Source organism: Camelus bactrianus, chromosome 20 (assembly GCF_048773025.1).
Source record: "Camelus bactrianus isolate YW-2024 breed Bactrian camel chromosome 20, ASM4877302v1, whole genome shotgun sequence".
Classification (NCBI taxonomy): Eukaryota; Metazoa; Chordata; class Mammalia; order Artiodactyla; family Camelidae; genus Camelus; species Camelus bactrianus.
In genome coordinates, this window is record NC_133558.1 from 8,486,017 (window position 1) to 8,501,109 (window position 15,093).

A 15,093-nucleotide genomic window follows, 5' to 3' on the forward strand; every position below is an offset into this window, starting at 1 on the left:
AGAGCTGTCCCTCCTCCATTTGAAAGATAAAGTCTTCTCTGTCCCTTAAGTCCCAACCCCTCCTGCCTTCTCAGGACTCCTACACCATCAGTTGAGCCTTCTCCCTCCTAATATACTTAGCTTCTCACCACCGCCACCGCCGCATCTGGATTCTTCCCGTTAAACATGGTCAGTCTCCTCCCACAGAAGAATAAGAATCTCCCCAGAGCCTCCTTCACCACCAGTTCTCTCTCGTCCCCTTCAAAGCCAGGCTTCCCGGAAGAGTCCTCCAGGCTGCTGGTGTCCCTTTTCTTCCCCCTGTTCCCAACCACGCCATCCTGGCTTCTGTCCTCATCGCCCCCTGGAAAGAGCTCTGGGGAGGTCACTGATAACTTCCCCAGGGATGAGCCCAGGGGGGCAGTTCTTTCAGGCCCCGTCTGACCTCTCAGCTGCCCTCAGCTCTCTTCGCTGACCACACCCATCTTCTTACTCTGCTTCCATGACGCGACCAGCGTCCTGCCTCACGAGGCTGATCTGAAGATGAAATGAGTTAACATACATGCAGCTCTTAGAACCATGCCCGCACATTTTAGGCATTAAATCAGCGTTTGCTTGTTAAATTACTACCTATTATTGGCAGAGGAAAAAACGTAGGGCTGAGCGGGTCCAATACCTTGTCCAAGAAAAGCAGATTGAGAGCAGAGCCAGGGTTTGAGCCCAGATTCCCTGACTCCTGAGCTGTTAGCGCTTTGTCATCATGCCACAATATCGTTTTCCTGCCGAATCGCATTTTCAAAGTCAAAACAGCTACTTACAGCACATACCCTTCGGGAGGCAGGAGGGCTCGGCTCCGTTTTACAGCTATGATTACCCTGCATGTGCTCAGACCCTTTCAGGAGAAACGAAACGTAAATACAGGGCCTCGTTTGAAGTTACGTGTGTCTGATGGTAAGTCTGCCTTCTTAACAGAATTTTCTCTGGTGATTGTTCAGTCATTCTTTGTTTTGTCCCGTCTGAGTATGACCCATAAGAAAAACAAAGGCCAGCCCAGAACCAGGCGGCGCATCTGGTCATGGAGTCGAGGAGCACAAGCCAGTGAGCGAACATCCTGCAGACACTTCTGGGCATGAGATTCCAAACCGCTGTCCCCACTTCGGGGATGCAAGCTCCAACCTTGAATCTGGAGGGTTTCTTCAGAACTTACTGCTCCAAACCTTAGCTTCGTGTAAAGCCTGGATTTTACCAAATGGTCCCATAAAGGGGGCTCTGCATCCCTACAAAACACCAAAACAAAACAAAAACCAGTATTCCTGGGGAAAATAAAGTGAAAGATGAGGCAGAGCCTCTAAGACACTCATTCTAAGTGGAGTCCGGAGCTGCATTCCAGACCCATGACACCAGCTTGCTCAGTCGAGTAACCACAAGTTTCCCCCTGCAGTCTGAGAATGCAGCTTTAGAAAGGACGCAAGGACTGCTGAGTTTACATTTAGAACAACCAGGATTGTGAATCTCCGAATACACAGCTGGCTCTTATCAGCAGGGGTAAATAATGCCTTTACGGGATGTTCTGAGAAGAAAATGAGTAATGAATGTGAACATGTTCTTATCAATCTGATGACTCTGTGGACTGTTGATTTTCACTCTCAGTCTGTCTTCAGAGTCCACGATGTAAACATCTTGCCGACTGTAGACACCAGCTGCCGGTGTTTGGGGAGGGGCTACCACCCGTTGCCAGGACGGCACTCTTTTCTACCCTTTAGTCCCATTGGAGGATTCCGAGCAGCCTCCATCTCCTTCCACAATTTGCTCATTTCACACACACCGCATCCCAGTGGGGGAAGCAGAATGCTGAATAATTGCAGGGTTGCTAAATAATTTCCAAGAGCCTCAAAAATACAAAATGTCTCTATAAAAAAAAATGCAGGTGTCTCTGTGACACTGAGGCCCATCTTGTGACCATTCCTGGACCTGCATCTGGGCATGTAGTTCTCCCCCTTTTTTTAATGTGAGTTTCAGGGGTACAGCAGTATAATTTGACATCTATATGCACTACAGTGTGATCATCACCACCAGTCTATTACCACCCATCACCATACAGTTGACCCATTTCACCCACCCCCAAAACTCTCTTCCCCCCTGGTAACCACTAATCTGATCTCTGTACCTATGAGTTTTTGTTTTGTTCGTTAGGTTAGGGGTTCTTTAGATTCCACATGGTGAAATCATGTACTATCTCTGTCTGGTTTATCTCACACAGAATAATACCTTCAGGGTCCCCCCATGTTGTCGGAAATGGCAAGATTTCATCCTTTTTATGGTTGAGTAGTATTCCGCTGTGTATATCTATCACATCATCTTTATCCATTTATCCATCAGTGGACACTGAGGTAGCTTCCATATCTTGGCTGCTGTAAATAATAGTGCAGAGAACACGGGGGTGCAAATGTCTTTTTGAATTAGAGTTTTCCTGTTCCAGAAGTGAAATGGTTGGGTCATATGGTAGTTGTATTCTTAATTTTTTGAGGCATCTCCATACTGTTTTCCGTAGTGGCTGCACCAATTTACATCCCCACCAACAATGTATGAGGGTTCCCTTTTCTTCACATCCACCAACACTTGTTACTTCTTTTTTCTCCCTGATAATAGCCATTCTGACAGGTGTGAGGTGATATCTCATTGTGGTTCTGATTTGCATCTTGATACTTAGTGATGTAGAACCTCGTTTTCTGTGCCTATTGGCCATTTTATATGTCCTCTTTGGAAATATCTTTATTCAGATCTTCTGCCCGTTTTTTAATCCGGTTGTTTCTTTTTGTTGTTGTTGTTAAGTTGTATTTGTTGCTTATATATTTCGGGTATTACCCCCTTACTGGATATATGATTTGCAATTATCTCCTCCCATCCCGTAGTTTGCCTTTTTGTTTTGATGGCTGTTTCTTTCACTGTGCAGAAGCTTTTTAAGAATCATACGGTCCCACTTGTTTGTTTTTGCTTTTGCGTTCCTTACCTTTGCAGTCAGATCCACAAAAGCATCTAAGAAGACACAGGCCCTCTTGGGCACCGTCCCCTTTCTCTGGCGACTTGTCACTGTGTGGTGCCCGCCCCTGCCCTTGTGCATACCAGGTTCACGTCCTGGCTGTGGTGTTCACTTGTTGTGGATACTTCCATGCCAGCAACAGGAGTGTCATTCCTGTTCCTGGCCATTTGTCATCCCACATCTAATAAGGCTTTGGTGGCGATGGGTGGGGACCAGAAGAGCAGCTATTGTTCTCTGCAGACAGGCATGCTCTCTCCTGTCTCCCTAGGGCCACGAGCCTCTTTGTGTTCTAACTGGGCCTGCACAAACAAGGCAAGAAGCAAGCTCTAGCCTCAGGGTCGGGGGAGAAAGGCAGAGGCCACGCTCCCTAAGTTAGGAGGCCACTGCAACGAAAGAAAGGGACTTCTGTGGGAAGAGTCCGCTTGCCTGCAGGGCTGGGGAGGGGCCGAGGAAGGGGGAGGGTCAGCTGCACATGACATCACGTCGGTGCCTTTCCTGGGGTTGAAATTGAGGAACTGAGGAGGCGTTGGTGGTGAGAGTCAGTCCTTCAGAGCACAGGATGGAACAAGAACTCCAGCCACCAACCCAGTCTCATGTATCTCCGACGGCCGGGGAGCTTAATGACCCGAGGAGGGTATGATATGGTCCAAAAACTTTTCCTGGATTTTTTCCGCAGGCGACTGAGCCAGAGGCCAACTGCAGAGGAGTTGGAGCAGAGGAACATTTTGAAACGTAAGTGACTGAGCCCACGGCAAGTGCTGGTGCTTTGCGGTGGCTTTGGTTGTTGTTTGATTGGAGGCCACGAGGTTTCTTCCGTGTGCTCGTGTGGAAATGACTGAGAATCTGGTGGTGGAGCCTTTATCCCCGTGTGCTAGAAAATCCAGAACAGAAAAAGCAAATCTGAATCCACTAAGTTCACGAGGGGCTCGAGGTCTGCAGAGGCTGAAACATTTGAGAGAGAGGACTTATTATTAAATGAGGGTTGGGGTCACCTTGAAACCCAAATTGGCTTAGAAATTGCAAATGCTATACTGATGGCTAAAAGAAGGCAAGTAGCCATTTGAAAACTGGGACCAGAAAACACAGCTTTCCATGGCCGCTGGCTGCTGTTGATAAAATGCCTCCTCACTGAGCGTTAAAGTCTTAAGAAGGCATTTGCAGGTGACAATCTCATGTCCTGGCTCAGGGCTCCCACAGCTGGCCGCTGGTGTGCCTCCCCACGCTCTCAGTCAGAAAAACACTCGCTGTCACTCTATTTGCGGGCAGAAAAAAATTAACGGGCCTCTGGTTTGGGTCAGAACACAGAGATATTTGAATAGGTCCAGAAAATCCATTTGGTGCTTAAAATGTATATTTAAAAAATACTGAAAGAAATCTCATGGACACTGGTATGCCCCAATTTAGGGGGAGAAAGGCAGTCATTAAAAAGAACCTGTCTGTCCATGTCAGTTCCATCATTGCCACACTGTGACCAGCACCGCTCTCAGATGGTCAACAGATAATATTTTTAAGTTAATTCACGACCCTTTCTCCCCACACACCCATCCCTTTCTAATTTCTCTCCAGAAAAGAGAAACAGAAGCTACGCAGTTTCACAGAGCTGCTGTGTTGCGCACGTGAGCACAGACCCGCACACACGCGCGCCAGTCACGTGAGGCCTCGGGCTGCGTGGCTGGGTATTTCCACTTAGACTAAACCCAGGCGTTCTTGATTTTACTTTTCTCCCCTTTCTCGTTGTGGCCTGTGACTTGGTCGGCATCAGATGGCTCGCTGAGGGTGAGGAGCCGTGGCGTGGCACCAGGAAGGCCGTCGGGGAGGTGCGGGGCCCACAGCCCCCCAGAGCACCGCGCCGCGCCGCCCGCCCCAGCAACCCGCCCCTGCGCAGGCCGCCCCCGCACCTCTCAGCGGAGGTCGCCCTCAGCGTTGGCCCCCCTCAGCTCTCCGGGCACCTCCCATTTCCAGATCTCTAGGAAGCTGTGTGTAGGATTACACGCTTTCTAACGGGGGGGGGGGGGGGGGGGGGGCTTTAAGTCTATAAAGGTTTAACAGGCTGTGAAACAGAGTTAGAACTCTTGCAGGAGGTGCTCCTGGTCGGGGAAGCGTTTGGTGTCTGTGGCGTCTCCCTTTCTGCCCCATCCTGGTACCTGCCGGGCTATCAGCTTTCCACCGTTAGAGAAGGAAAAATAGGAAGTGACTGTTTATTCCTAAAAAGAGAAATCAGGTGGCCGTGCTTCCTTCTTTCCCTGCGGCTTCACCCCCAGCCCCACGCGTGCCTCACACGGACCCGCTGTCTTCGGTAGGAACCTCTGGACAGTTTAGCGATGGGGCCGCGCGGTGCTTGTGGCCCCTGAGCTGACTCTCAGACGTGAAGGAGCTAAAACCTTCTGGGGACTTGCTCAGGTTTCAGAAGACGGCACTTCTCTCTGCAAGGGCAAGGGCGTCGGAAAGAGATGGCCCAGAACCCCTGCTCACCTGGCTTCCTGAAGGCGCCGGCTCCCACGTCTGGCTCACCCGGATCCGTGGGAGACTCCGGGCCGGTCCTTGGAGTTAGGTTGTTCCCGCCCTCCAGAAAGATGCTTGGGTCTCAGAGACCATTCCTTGCATCTAGTAAGCTTGGGGGCTCAGATTCAGGGGAGCAGAGGGCTTTTAAGAATGTTCCCACCGGTTCCCTTTCATTCTGTTCCCTCTTCCTCCTTGTCCTATCCAAGTAGGTGCAGATTGAAGAACCATCTGACCAAATTCAAACAGGGACATCATTCCAGAGTTTCAGAGCTTTATGGAAATGAGCTCATTTTTCTTGTTGGTTCTTTTTTTTTTTTTTTGCACCCCTGCATTCTGGAACTTTGTTTTCCTAAATATGTTTTTCTTTCTGTTTTAAATCTATTGTGATTGTTAAACAAGAAATGTTTAGTGGTCTCAGAAAACAGCCTCCATTGATGTAGTCTCAGGTTAATTGGGCTCTAAATCACAGGATGAACCACCCCTCTAAGGGGCAGGAGAGAGGTAGGCAGAGGCGGAAAGGCTGGGCGGTGGGGCTTTGAGAGCCCGGCCCACCTTCCAGCCCCAGGCTGCCCGGCCCTGTAGGCAGCACTTGCTCTGTTCAGCAGCCAGTGAGACACTGTGCAGGTCTGAGCACATAATGAGCCTCTGATGGTGGCAGCAGGTGATGACTTCTGGCCCTCTCCTGGTCTCCCTCCCCCTTGCCCAATGGGGTTGCCTCCGTACCCAGTGCCTGAGAATTCATGACCTTGGGTTTGTAAATGGCTTTGAACTAAAGGTATTGATTCCATAGGTGATAGTTGGGGCCTCCACTCCTCAGAGGGACCTCAGGGACACATGCAGGAGAGGGCAGCTCCATGCTCTATCGCAGGATACCGACCTCCACAGCTTGGAAGGGGTCCTGTAGGATGGGGAGGCCCCGCCTGGAGTCTGAGGCCAGTAACCTGTAATGAGAAGGAGGGCTGGTCCCAGGCAAAATGTGGCGGGGGGGAGAGGCAGTGTGTTCCAGCGGGAAAAAAGAGCTGTGCTGTTTGTCTAACTAATTAGCCACGGAGCGTGTGGCCGACTGCTCCACTCCCCTGGGCTTTCATAGCCTTATTTCCAAACCAAGGGCGGTAGACCAGGTGGTCTCTCAGGCCCCTCCTGGCCCTAATGTTCTGTGAGTCTGTGCATTTTAACCCAGTGCCCTGGAGCTGCCTCCTGGGCGTTCAGCATCCTCCCTAGACCTTTCCTTTCGTTCTCCCTCCCGCCTGCAAACGTGGCTGTCTGGGGGCTCCCTTCTCCTGGGTCTGGCTGTCTGCCTCCCAGCGTATCTCTGTTAGTTCATGCTAAGATATTAATGACTGACCAATTTAATAGGCTTTTATCCAAGGGATATTCACACATTTATGAAAGGAACTCTGGGAGGGAGGACCTTTTAAGTTCAAAGGAAGGAGTTCGTGGGGTCTGGGGCACTGTGGAGCGTGCAGCAGAGGCCTCCAGTGGCCCTGGCCCACAGCAGGCTGTGGGCATTTCAGGTGCTGCCCTCGTATAAGACCCTGATCCCCACAGGCAGTCACAGTAGCCAAACTGTGCCCCTGGGGGCATCACTCGAGGGCCCGCGTCCTGCTCTGAAGCACCATCATTCCTTCTAGCGGGAGGTGATGCCACCTGCGGTATGAGTTGGCTGTGGTCATGGTTGCTGCTGTTGGGCTGGCAAGGAGGGGCGGGGGGACCCCACTTCTAGGCACAGGGGTCCCTCTTTTAAAGATCTGTCCTATACTGAGTCGATGGAACGGTGAGGGCACGCTGACACGATAAGTTAAGGGAGTTATTGGAACATCATTTACAACAGTGATTTCAAAGCGAGGGATTAAGTGCCCTGGGCCCTCTTTGGTACAGCCTGTACCAAAACCAGCGCGGAGTGGTGTCTGCTCACAAATGCCGTTCTCAGCTCAGTAGACGAGAAGCAGAGGCGTTGGACCCAGGTTGACTTTCATGATTGTGTGCAAGCTAGACAATGGCATGCTGGCATCCAAGGTTCCATTCCAAAGCCCAGAAGGAAAGTGATGCCCCGAAGGCCATCCAGCGACTTAAATATACCCACCCTCTGCCCTCTGCGCCTCCGCTCCCGTCCCCAGACCCTCTCACCTCCAGTGCTTTACACACCTGACGAGTCAGTCACCCCACAGAGGAAGCTGAGAACAGTTAAGCTCTGAAGTCTGCTCGCCTGAGACACTCCTCAAAAGTCCAAATGCAGGCAGTTGTCTCCCACACTGTGGCCTCACACATGCTCTGTGGACTCCTTGGAAGATTCAAAGAATTAATGGAATCAGGGCTTGCAAAAGGTGAGCATTTTGAACTTCCACCCTCGTGTTTGGCGTCAGCTGGCCCCCGTTTTGTTTCTGCAGCGGGTGGCAGGTGCCCCCGCGGGGCCTGTCTTCTGCTCCATCTGCGCAGGGCACCAGATACGAGGGCCACGTCACAGTGAGTCGCTGTGAGGTTCGAGGCAGCACTGAGTGAGGCCCAGGTCTTACCCAGAGAAGGGAGCCCCACCAATCCCCAGATGCCCGTGTCACTGCGGACAGCACCCACTCTTTTAGGACCTACCTCTTTGTGTCTTGTGGCCCCACTCCCTCAACCCAGCATTTCTGCCTGGAGACTCAAAACCCCGTGTGACATAAAGAAAACAAAGTAAGGTCAACCTGCTCACCACCAGTTTGAAACAGTGCAGGCAGTTTGGAAAGTGTCCCCACAGGCAGAAGGCTGGCCAAGGTAAGGGATGGGAACTCTCCCTGCCTTTTCAAACTGTAGGTGCTTGGCCTAGAACCCGCAGAGGTTCAGAGGGGGCACCTGAGCACGACACTGCTTACCAACGTCAGAAGCGTCTCTTGTGTGTGTTTCAGCTCGGAATGAACAAGAGGAACAAGAGGAGAAAAGAGAAATCAAGAGGAGGTTAACTCGAAAGGTAAGACGTTCTCTGTGCTGAGCTGGGAGGGGAGGGGGTGACCGACCCCACTCCTGCGCTCTGTGTTGGCCTTGCAGCTGCCCTTGGAAGTGACGTCAATGGTCCCCCTCCTCGGGTGTCGGAGCACACAACTCTCTGGCCTCTCCAGAGGACAGAGGTCAAGTCAGCTTCATGACCCTCAGTCCTTTTGGATGGTGACATCCTGTGTTGCTAGATTTTGTGACACTGACCTACCCCCAAGCAACTTAATGTCAGGTGCCTTGTATCTGCAGTTACAGTGAATATTTATTTTTAAAAAATTCACTCTAAGCCCATCAAGCAGTTGGAAATTCATCATCAGAATCAATAGTTCAAGTATCTGTTATTTGCTATGAGCCTGGGAAGGTATGTTTTCCTTGTCTCTTTTAATACTGTTCATAACCTATTACCTAAGGACTATTTAGTTTCTCATGCTAAATCCAGTTTGAAGTACTGAATTAGGAAGATGCCAAAAGTACTGACCAAAAGTACTGATAAAGCTAATGAAGATATTTGAGAAGCACTTAGATAAAGATAAAAGGCAGAAAGCTAGAATTTTTGTGTACTTTTAACCCCCAAAATAGATGGTTTGGAAATGTGGTGTAGAACCAAGTGGATCTAATCCTACAAGTGGCGCCTTTAATAATAAATTCTTACTTGGGTGATGTTGACAAATGTAATTAATTGATGACACGTAAGATAAAATGCTGTATTCTGCCTGACTAGTGTTTTTAATCAGCCTCCTACAGTGACCATCTTGAGAGAAGGATACTCAAAGCTTAGAGACAGTTAAGAGACCCATTAAAATTAATCTTTTAAAAGTTTATTAATGGATTTTTCTCCCTGGAAATATTATGCAAAGGAAGAAATTCAGAGATCCTAAAATATCATACCAATTATTGAGGTGATGATTTGTGTTTCTCAACACTTTATCTCCCTCGGAGCATCCCAAACATCTGGTGACAAGCCAAATGCCACCCCAGTTGAGAGAAGCAGGAGAAACAAGGGCCTGGCAGGCCAGCAACAGGCTGGGGCCCCCGGTGGGAAACCAGAACAAGAGTTAAGGAACCTCACTTCCGCCAGGTGCCCCCACTCCAGTCCAAGTCTGACTCTTAACATCCTTAAGGCGACCTAACCTTTGACATCAGGCATCCCTTTTCATGAGCCAGAGCAGTGAGGAGGACCAGGGGAGGTGCGTTAGATTGTTCTAATCAAAAGGAGACTGGTGACAACCTGTCACGTCTGACACAGAAAGGTCTAGACATTTCAGAAATAAATGTTTCATCTGATTTTCATAAAATTCATTGCCGTTGATTGCTGGGACCCCAAAATTCTCCTAACCTTTAGGGTTTCTTGCTAAAAACTAGTAATAGGAAAAGATTTGGACGTGCACTTAATTCTCATCTCTTTAAAAATAGTATATAATTTTGGAGAGAAGATATAGCTCAGTGGTAGAGCGAATGCTTAGCATGCAAGAGGTCCTGGGTTCAATACCTAGAACCTCCATTTAAAAAAAAAGAGTGTATGATTTTCAGGGGGCAGCTTGACTGAATGATTTGGCAGGAGGGGGTGAGAGAAGAGGGTCTCCTCCCACACACATCTCCTCTAGGAGGGGTGATGCTAGGGGTGGGTACCTCCAAACACCCATAGTTTTTGCAAGTCATCAAGACAAGGTAAATGCCTCTTCCTCCTACTCGTTGCCTCTCCTTCCTTCTCTCAGGAAAATGGCCTTGTAATTTCAGTGTTTGCCCTCCCCTGGGCCTGGCTTGGCGAATAAGAAATAATGAGCTTGAACGAAGGGATAACTGTTTATAAGGGAGAGACCGGATGCAGCTTTCACATCAGGTGTTGTCAGCAGAGATGTGGAGCCAGCCAGCAGGCAGAGAATCCACACCACCTCCTGGCTCTGGGCGAGTTCTGCTCCTCGTGAGCCTTTATCTCAGCAAGACCAGATGCCAGCGATGGTGACTGCCTTTCGCCTCCTTCCCCTCAGCCCGAGGATTTCCTCAATTCCGTTCTATCTACGTTCTAGTTAATTTTAAGGCACTGAGGAAAATGAAACTGTAGCGAATACTGATAGCAACGGACCAGTCATTTTCTTCAGCCAAATTGAGACCAACCTAAAAATTATATGCTTTGTCTTATATTAGTCTGCCTCCCACTTCCCTCCAAAAAAACGCTAGCCGGATGGATGGATGGGAAGAAGGGAGGGAGGCGGATGGATGGAAGCAAGGAAGGGAAGACATGCATCCGGGTCAGGTTGTATTAACAGCAAACTTTGGGTCCCACCTTACCCTTCTGTTTGAGTATTTGGTTACCAGTGATGATAGTGGTGCCATAGATTGAAAAATAACGCTGTCAACCTCTACACCCTACCCCTTCTTCCAGCCCTCATCCGCAGAAAACCAACTTTGGCTGCAAAGATTATTTCCTTAGCATCCGAGGAAGTACCTCGGGTTCAAGTGCCCCAAGGACAACAGCCAGCTGTGAGCCAAAGGCACATCTCCTGAGCCCCATGTGGCCGGGCAGGAGCCCACGCTCACGGCAGAGTCTGGGCAGTTGTTAGTCGGAGATGCTCCCAGCGGAAGCAGTTGCTGCCCTCCTCACTCACTCCCTGGTAGTACCTGGGCACAGTCCCATCTTGATTTGGAGAGGTTGTGTCTAAGGTCCCCATGGGATTCAGGCATGAAACATAGCCCCTCACCCGCAGGGCCAACCTCTAGTTTTCTGTTCAGTCCAGACTCTACCATGGACAGGCTATTTGTAAAATCCAAGTCATGATTTCCAGAAATCTAAATTAGAGACTGTGCTTAACCACCTTTCTTATGTCATGGCACACTTAGAATAAGAGTGCTGTTTGTCCGACAGCCCAGGGTAACTTCACTGGTACTTAGAAGCACAAACTGGGGCTTGGAGCAGGAGTCCTTAATCTTCGTGGTGTTTGGTGGCCGCCTGCGTGGGTGTGACGATGGCGCAGAGCTCCCTGCACTGGCAGCTGGGAGTCAGGCTGGACCACCATTTTTGTTCACAGCAGCCCCAGCCATGGAGGCTGGGAAACCTCTGGTTCCCTGTGACAGGCCACCACTGATGCTAAAATGTCCCATCCCTGGAAAACCAGGGCCACCTCAGGACAGACTGGACCCACTGTGAGGGGGGCTGCACGGAGTCTAGACAAAGGGGGCAAGTTCCACAGCCCAGGAGGCCTCTGGCCCCCAGATCTTCCCACCCTTGGCCAGGGCAGAGCTGCAGGCTGCGCTGGTCCTGTCAGAGCCTTGTACCTGTCATCATCCTATGCAGCACCAGCCAGGCCGTCACCTAATTATGCTCTTCCGTTGTTGGCCAGTTGGCAGCAAGTTGGAACATTCTGGCACCAGCCAAAGGTGCATGGCAGCTGCACGACACAGAGTCAAAACAGCCAGGGTGGTTTGCATTCACTTGCGTGTGTTTGTTTTATAGGCCTTTGTGGTAAGATTCTGGCTGACTGCATCTTCTTTTAATAGAATTAAATACAGTCTAGGGCTTGGAGGAAAAATTGCTTTTAAAGAACATCGGTTGAACATGAGTTGACAGCATCCTAGAGAGAGAGCCCCTGTGCTGCTCCAGAAGAAATAAGCCTGGTGACAGGAAGGGATAATAGAAACGTCAGCCTTATGTTGTTAAAGCTCAAAGGAAGGAGGGGTGCCAGTGGGCTACACCGGGAGAGGGTTAAATAATTCACTCGTTTCACTCCTTCACCGCGAACCCATCCTAACGGCCCATTGCGAGTCTCCCTTGGCAACAACATGGCCTGCTGTGTGTGTGGACCCCCCTTTCATTTGATCTCGTAAATCAACATATTCCCATTCCTGCACACCCTAGAGTTTGTGTACTGTTTGCACGTACACTGTGTGTGTGTCAAAAAAACATAAAAGATTACAAATCCACCTTGCGGACAGCACTACCTTTGACACGCAGAGGTGGACTCACAAATCCAAAACAATACAGAGCCACTGTGTAAGGTTTCTGTCACCTGATGGGAGAGACAGGACAGATGTGGGAAAATCCTTGCCCACAAGGAAAGACAAACTGCTTGTCAAGACCAAGACACTGCAGTGTGCTTAAGAAAGAGACAGCCTGGCTGTCCATCTGAACAGGCCTGGAGCTGGCTCATGAGATAGTAAAGCTCCTTCTCAGAGTCCTGGGGAGGTCCCGGGGCCGGGGGTCAGGAGTCCATGTTCCCCGCTGGGGCCCTCCCTTGTGTGTGATGAGTCGGTGGCCTTCCCACACCTTTGAAGTCTCAGAGGGGCCACGTGGCCTGCACCGCCCTGGCTGACTGCTCCCTCCCTCCCGCAGCTCAGCCAAAGGCCCACCGTGGAAGAACTCCGGGAGCGCAAGATCCTCATCCGCTTCAGCGACTACGTAGAGGTGGCAGACGCTCAGGACTACGACCGCAGGGCCGACAAGCCCTGGACCCGCCTCACCGCTGCTGACAAAGTAAGAGGGGCGAGGAGGGTGGCGGTCCCCATGCCTGGGGGCTTGCTCTCCCAGCAGCAGAGCTGGTCACAGTCGGTCCCGGGGCGCGAGGCCCCTGCTGGGCGGGCTGCTTCCCCACCCCTTCCCCATGGGCCCCAGACAGTGTGCAGAGGCCACTGATTCTCCACGGCTCTCAGGAAGGCACAGGACACACACTTTTGTCCATCCATCAGCGCGTGGACCTCTGCTTGGGGCTCATTTGTCCCCAGTCCTGTCACCACAAGGACCTGAAGGGCCAGGGCCTTTTTTTAAAGTGTGAGACAATATGTCCAATGTGCGAGTGACAGTAAGGAGACACTGGGGTACATCAGGGACCATCTCCTAGAGCCCTGCCTCTGCCCCATCCTTCCCCGGCCAGTGACTTCCTGCCATGACACAGGAGGTCCCTCCAGCCCAGCCTCTGGCTGGGGGTGAGCCCGGGGAACTTGCTTCTGTATTTGGTGAGGCTGGACATGTCTCCCAGAAACAGCCTCCTGTTGGGGTGGGTCCACCCTTCTCTCCTCACCCAGATCTTGATCTATGGAAGCCTCTGCTCTCCTCTGCCAACACGGCACTCCCCTCCTCCCTTCATGGCCCAGTCCCCGGGGCAGTTGTGTCCTGTAGATGTGACCAGAGGAAGGACCGTGGCCTCGCTTTCTTGTTTACACACCCACTGCAGTGCACCTGCGGACCAGGAGGCGGGAACCAGCCGATGTCAAGGGGAAGTCTAGGCCACCTCCACACCCACGTGCTCAGGTTCTCAGTGGCTGGTGGGCAGGAGCATCTCCAGTTCCTCAAAGGCTGCTGGGGAAGCAGAGCCCCCTGCTGCCGCCACTTAAACCCCAGTGCCTGCCCTCCCTGGCGGGAGCCACTCTGACCCTACACAAAGGCTTTTCCATCCTCAGACTTGCGGCGCGTTGATGGCTTCCCATCAAAGCAAATGTCCACCTCAGAGCTATGGGAAAGGGCACATGTTTAAAATGTCAGCCCCCAAGGAAGGAATGAGGTTTTCTTCCCCTCCAGACATGCTCCTGCTCCAGTGCCCCACACTCCACTTTGTGGTCTGAGGACCAGCCCAGCCCCCTCGCTGCAGCCACTCTGAGCGTCTCACCGTAGGTCATGCAAGTTTATCTCGTGCATAGTTGAGGGAATTTAAAACATACTCTACCCTCGAGGGTGAACTACATCACCAATAGAGCTGTAAAAGAGCAGAGGCTTCGTAAGTCAAAGGGCAAGGCAGAAGCTGGCCGTAACCCCGCACCTTAATTTGGCTGGGGCGTTGGATCCACCTCCTCTGGAAGGAGCCATCCTGAGGCATCACTGCGCCTCTGGGACCTTAGATTTACCTAAGGAAGACAAGAGGCTGACCTTTCCATGTGTACTTGGGCCCCAGGAGTGTGGGGCAGGTGGACAGGCCCTCTGGGCGCCCAGATGGAACAGGTCTAGCAACTTGGATTTAGGGGAGGGGATGCCTCGCAGGTTCTAAAAGATCGCCCCGGTGATTCCTTTCCTCCCGGTGAGAGAAGCCATTTTCCGCACTTGAGTGGCTTTGTCGAAGAAAGAAAATACTGTTAGGAATAAGCTAAGAGGTGAGCGCCTGTCTGTCTGTCTCCTCTGCACACTCACGGCTCTCTCCCTTCCAGGCTGCCATTCGAAAGGAGCTCAATGAATTTAAAAGCACTGAAATGGAAGTTCACGAATTGAGTAGACATTTAACAAGGTTAGTAGCAGCTGGGGTTTTTTTTTTTCCCCCTCAGAATATATTTACTCCCAAACTCGACTCTCCCAGCTGCTTCTGGAGGACAGGTGGTGTGATGGGTGCCGTGGGGGACAAGGTCAGCATGGGGTTCCACTGCAGTCGCCGAAACTGGGAGGAGGAGCAGTCTAGGCCACCTTTTCAAAGCCTAGTTTTTAACTCAGACTAAAGCTCTGAAAAGTGCTAGCCCCGCAGTGTGTTTTTAGGAAAACTTAAGCTGAGGAGAAAAGATCATTGCCAACTAACAGCCAGTCAGCCGAGACCCAACTTGGGCAAAATACCAAACCCACGTGGCTCGTCCAAGTGGGTTCACGGCGGTGACGCCACGCCATTCTCCCAGACCGTCCTGTGTGAGGACACTTGGTG

The 15,093-nt window shown here is 51.1% G+C and overlaps 1 protein-coding gene across 6 annotated transcripts in view; it reads left to right on the top strand.

Annotated features, from left to right (window-relative positions):
• The window catches only part of PHACTR1 (phosphatase and actin regulator 1), a 440,363-nt gene that overhangs the window by 421,776 nt on the left and 3,494 nt on the right, over positions 1 to 15,093 (top strand). For all 6 annotated transcript variants that reach the window (XM_010945711.3, XM_045509595.2, XM_074348117.1 and 3 more), the window contains 4 exons: positions 3,693 to 3,748; positions 8,401 to 8,462; positions 12,813 to 12,953; positions 14,615 to 14,691. In XM_010945711.3, the coding sequence (XP_010944013.1) occupies positions 3,693 to 3,748; positions 8,401 to 8,462; positions 12,813 to 12,953; positions 14,615 to 14,691 (336 nt within the window). The remainder of the gene's footprint in view (positions 1 to 3,692; positions 3,749 to 8,400; positions 8,463 to 12,812; positions 12,954 to 14,614; positions 14,692 to 15,093) is intronic.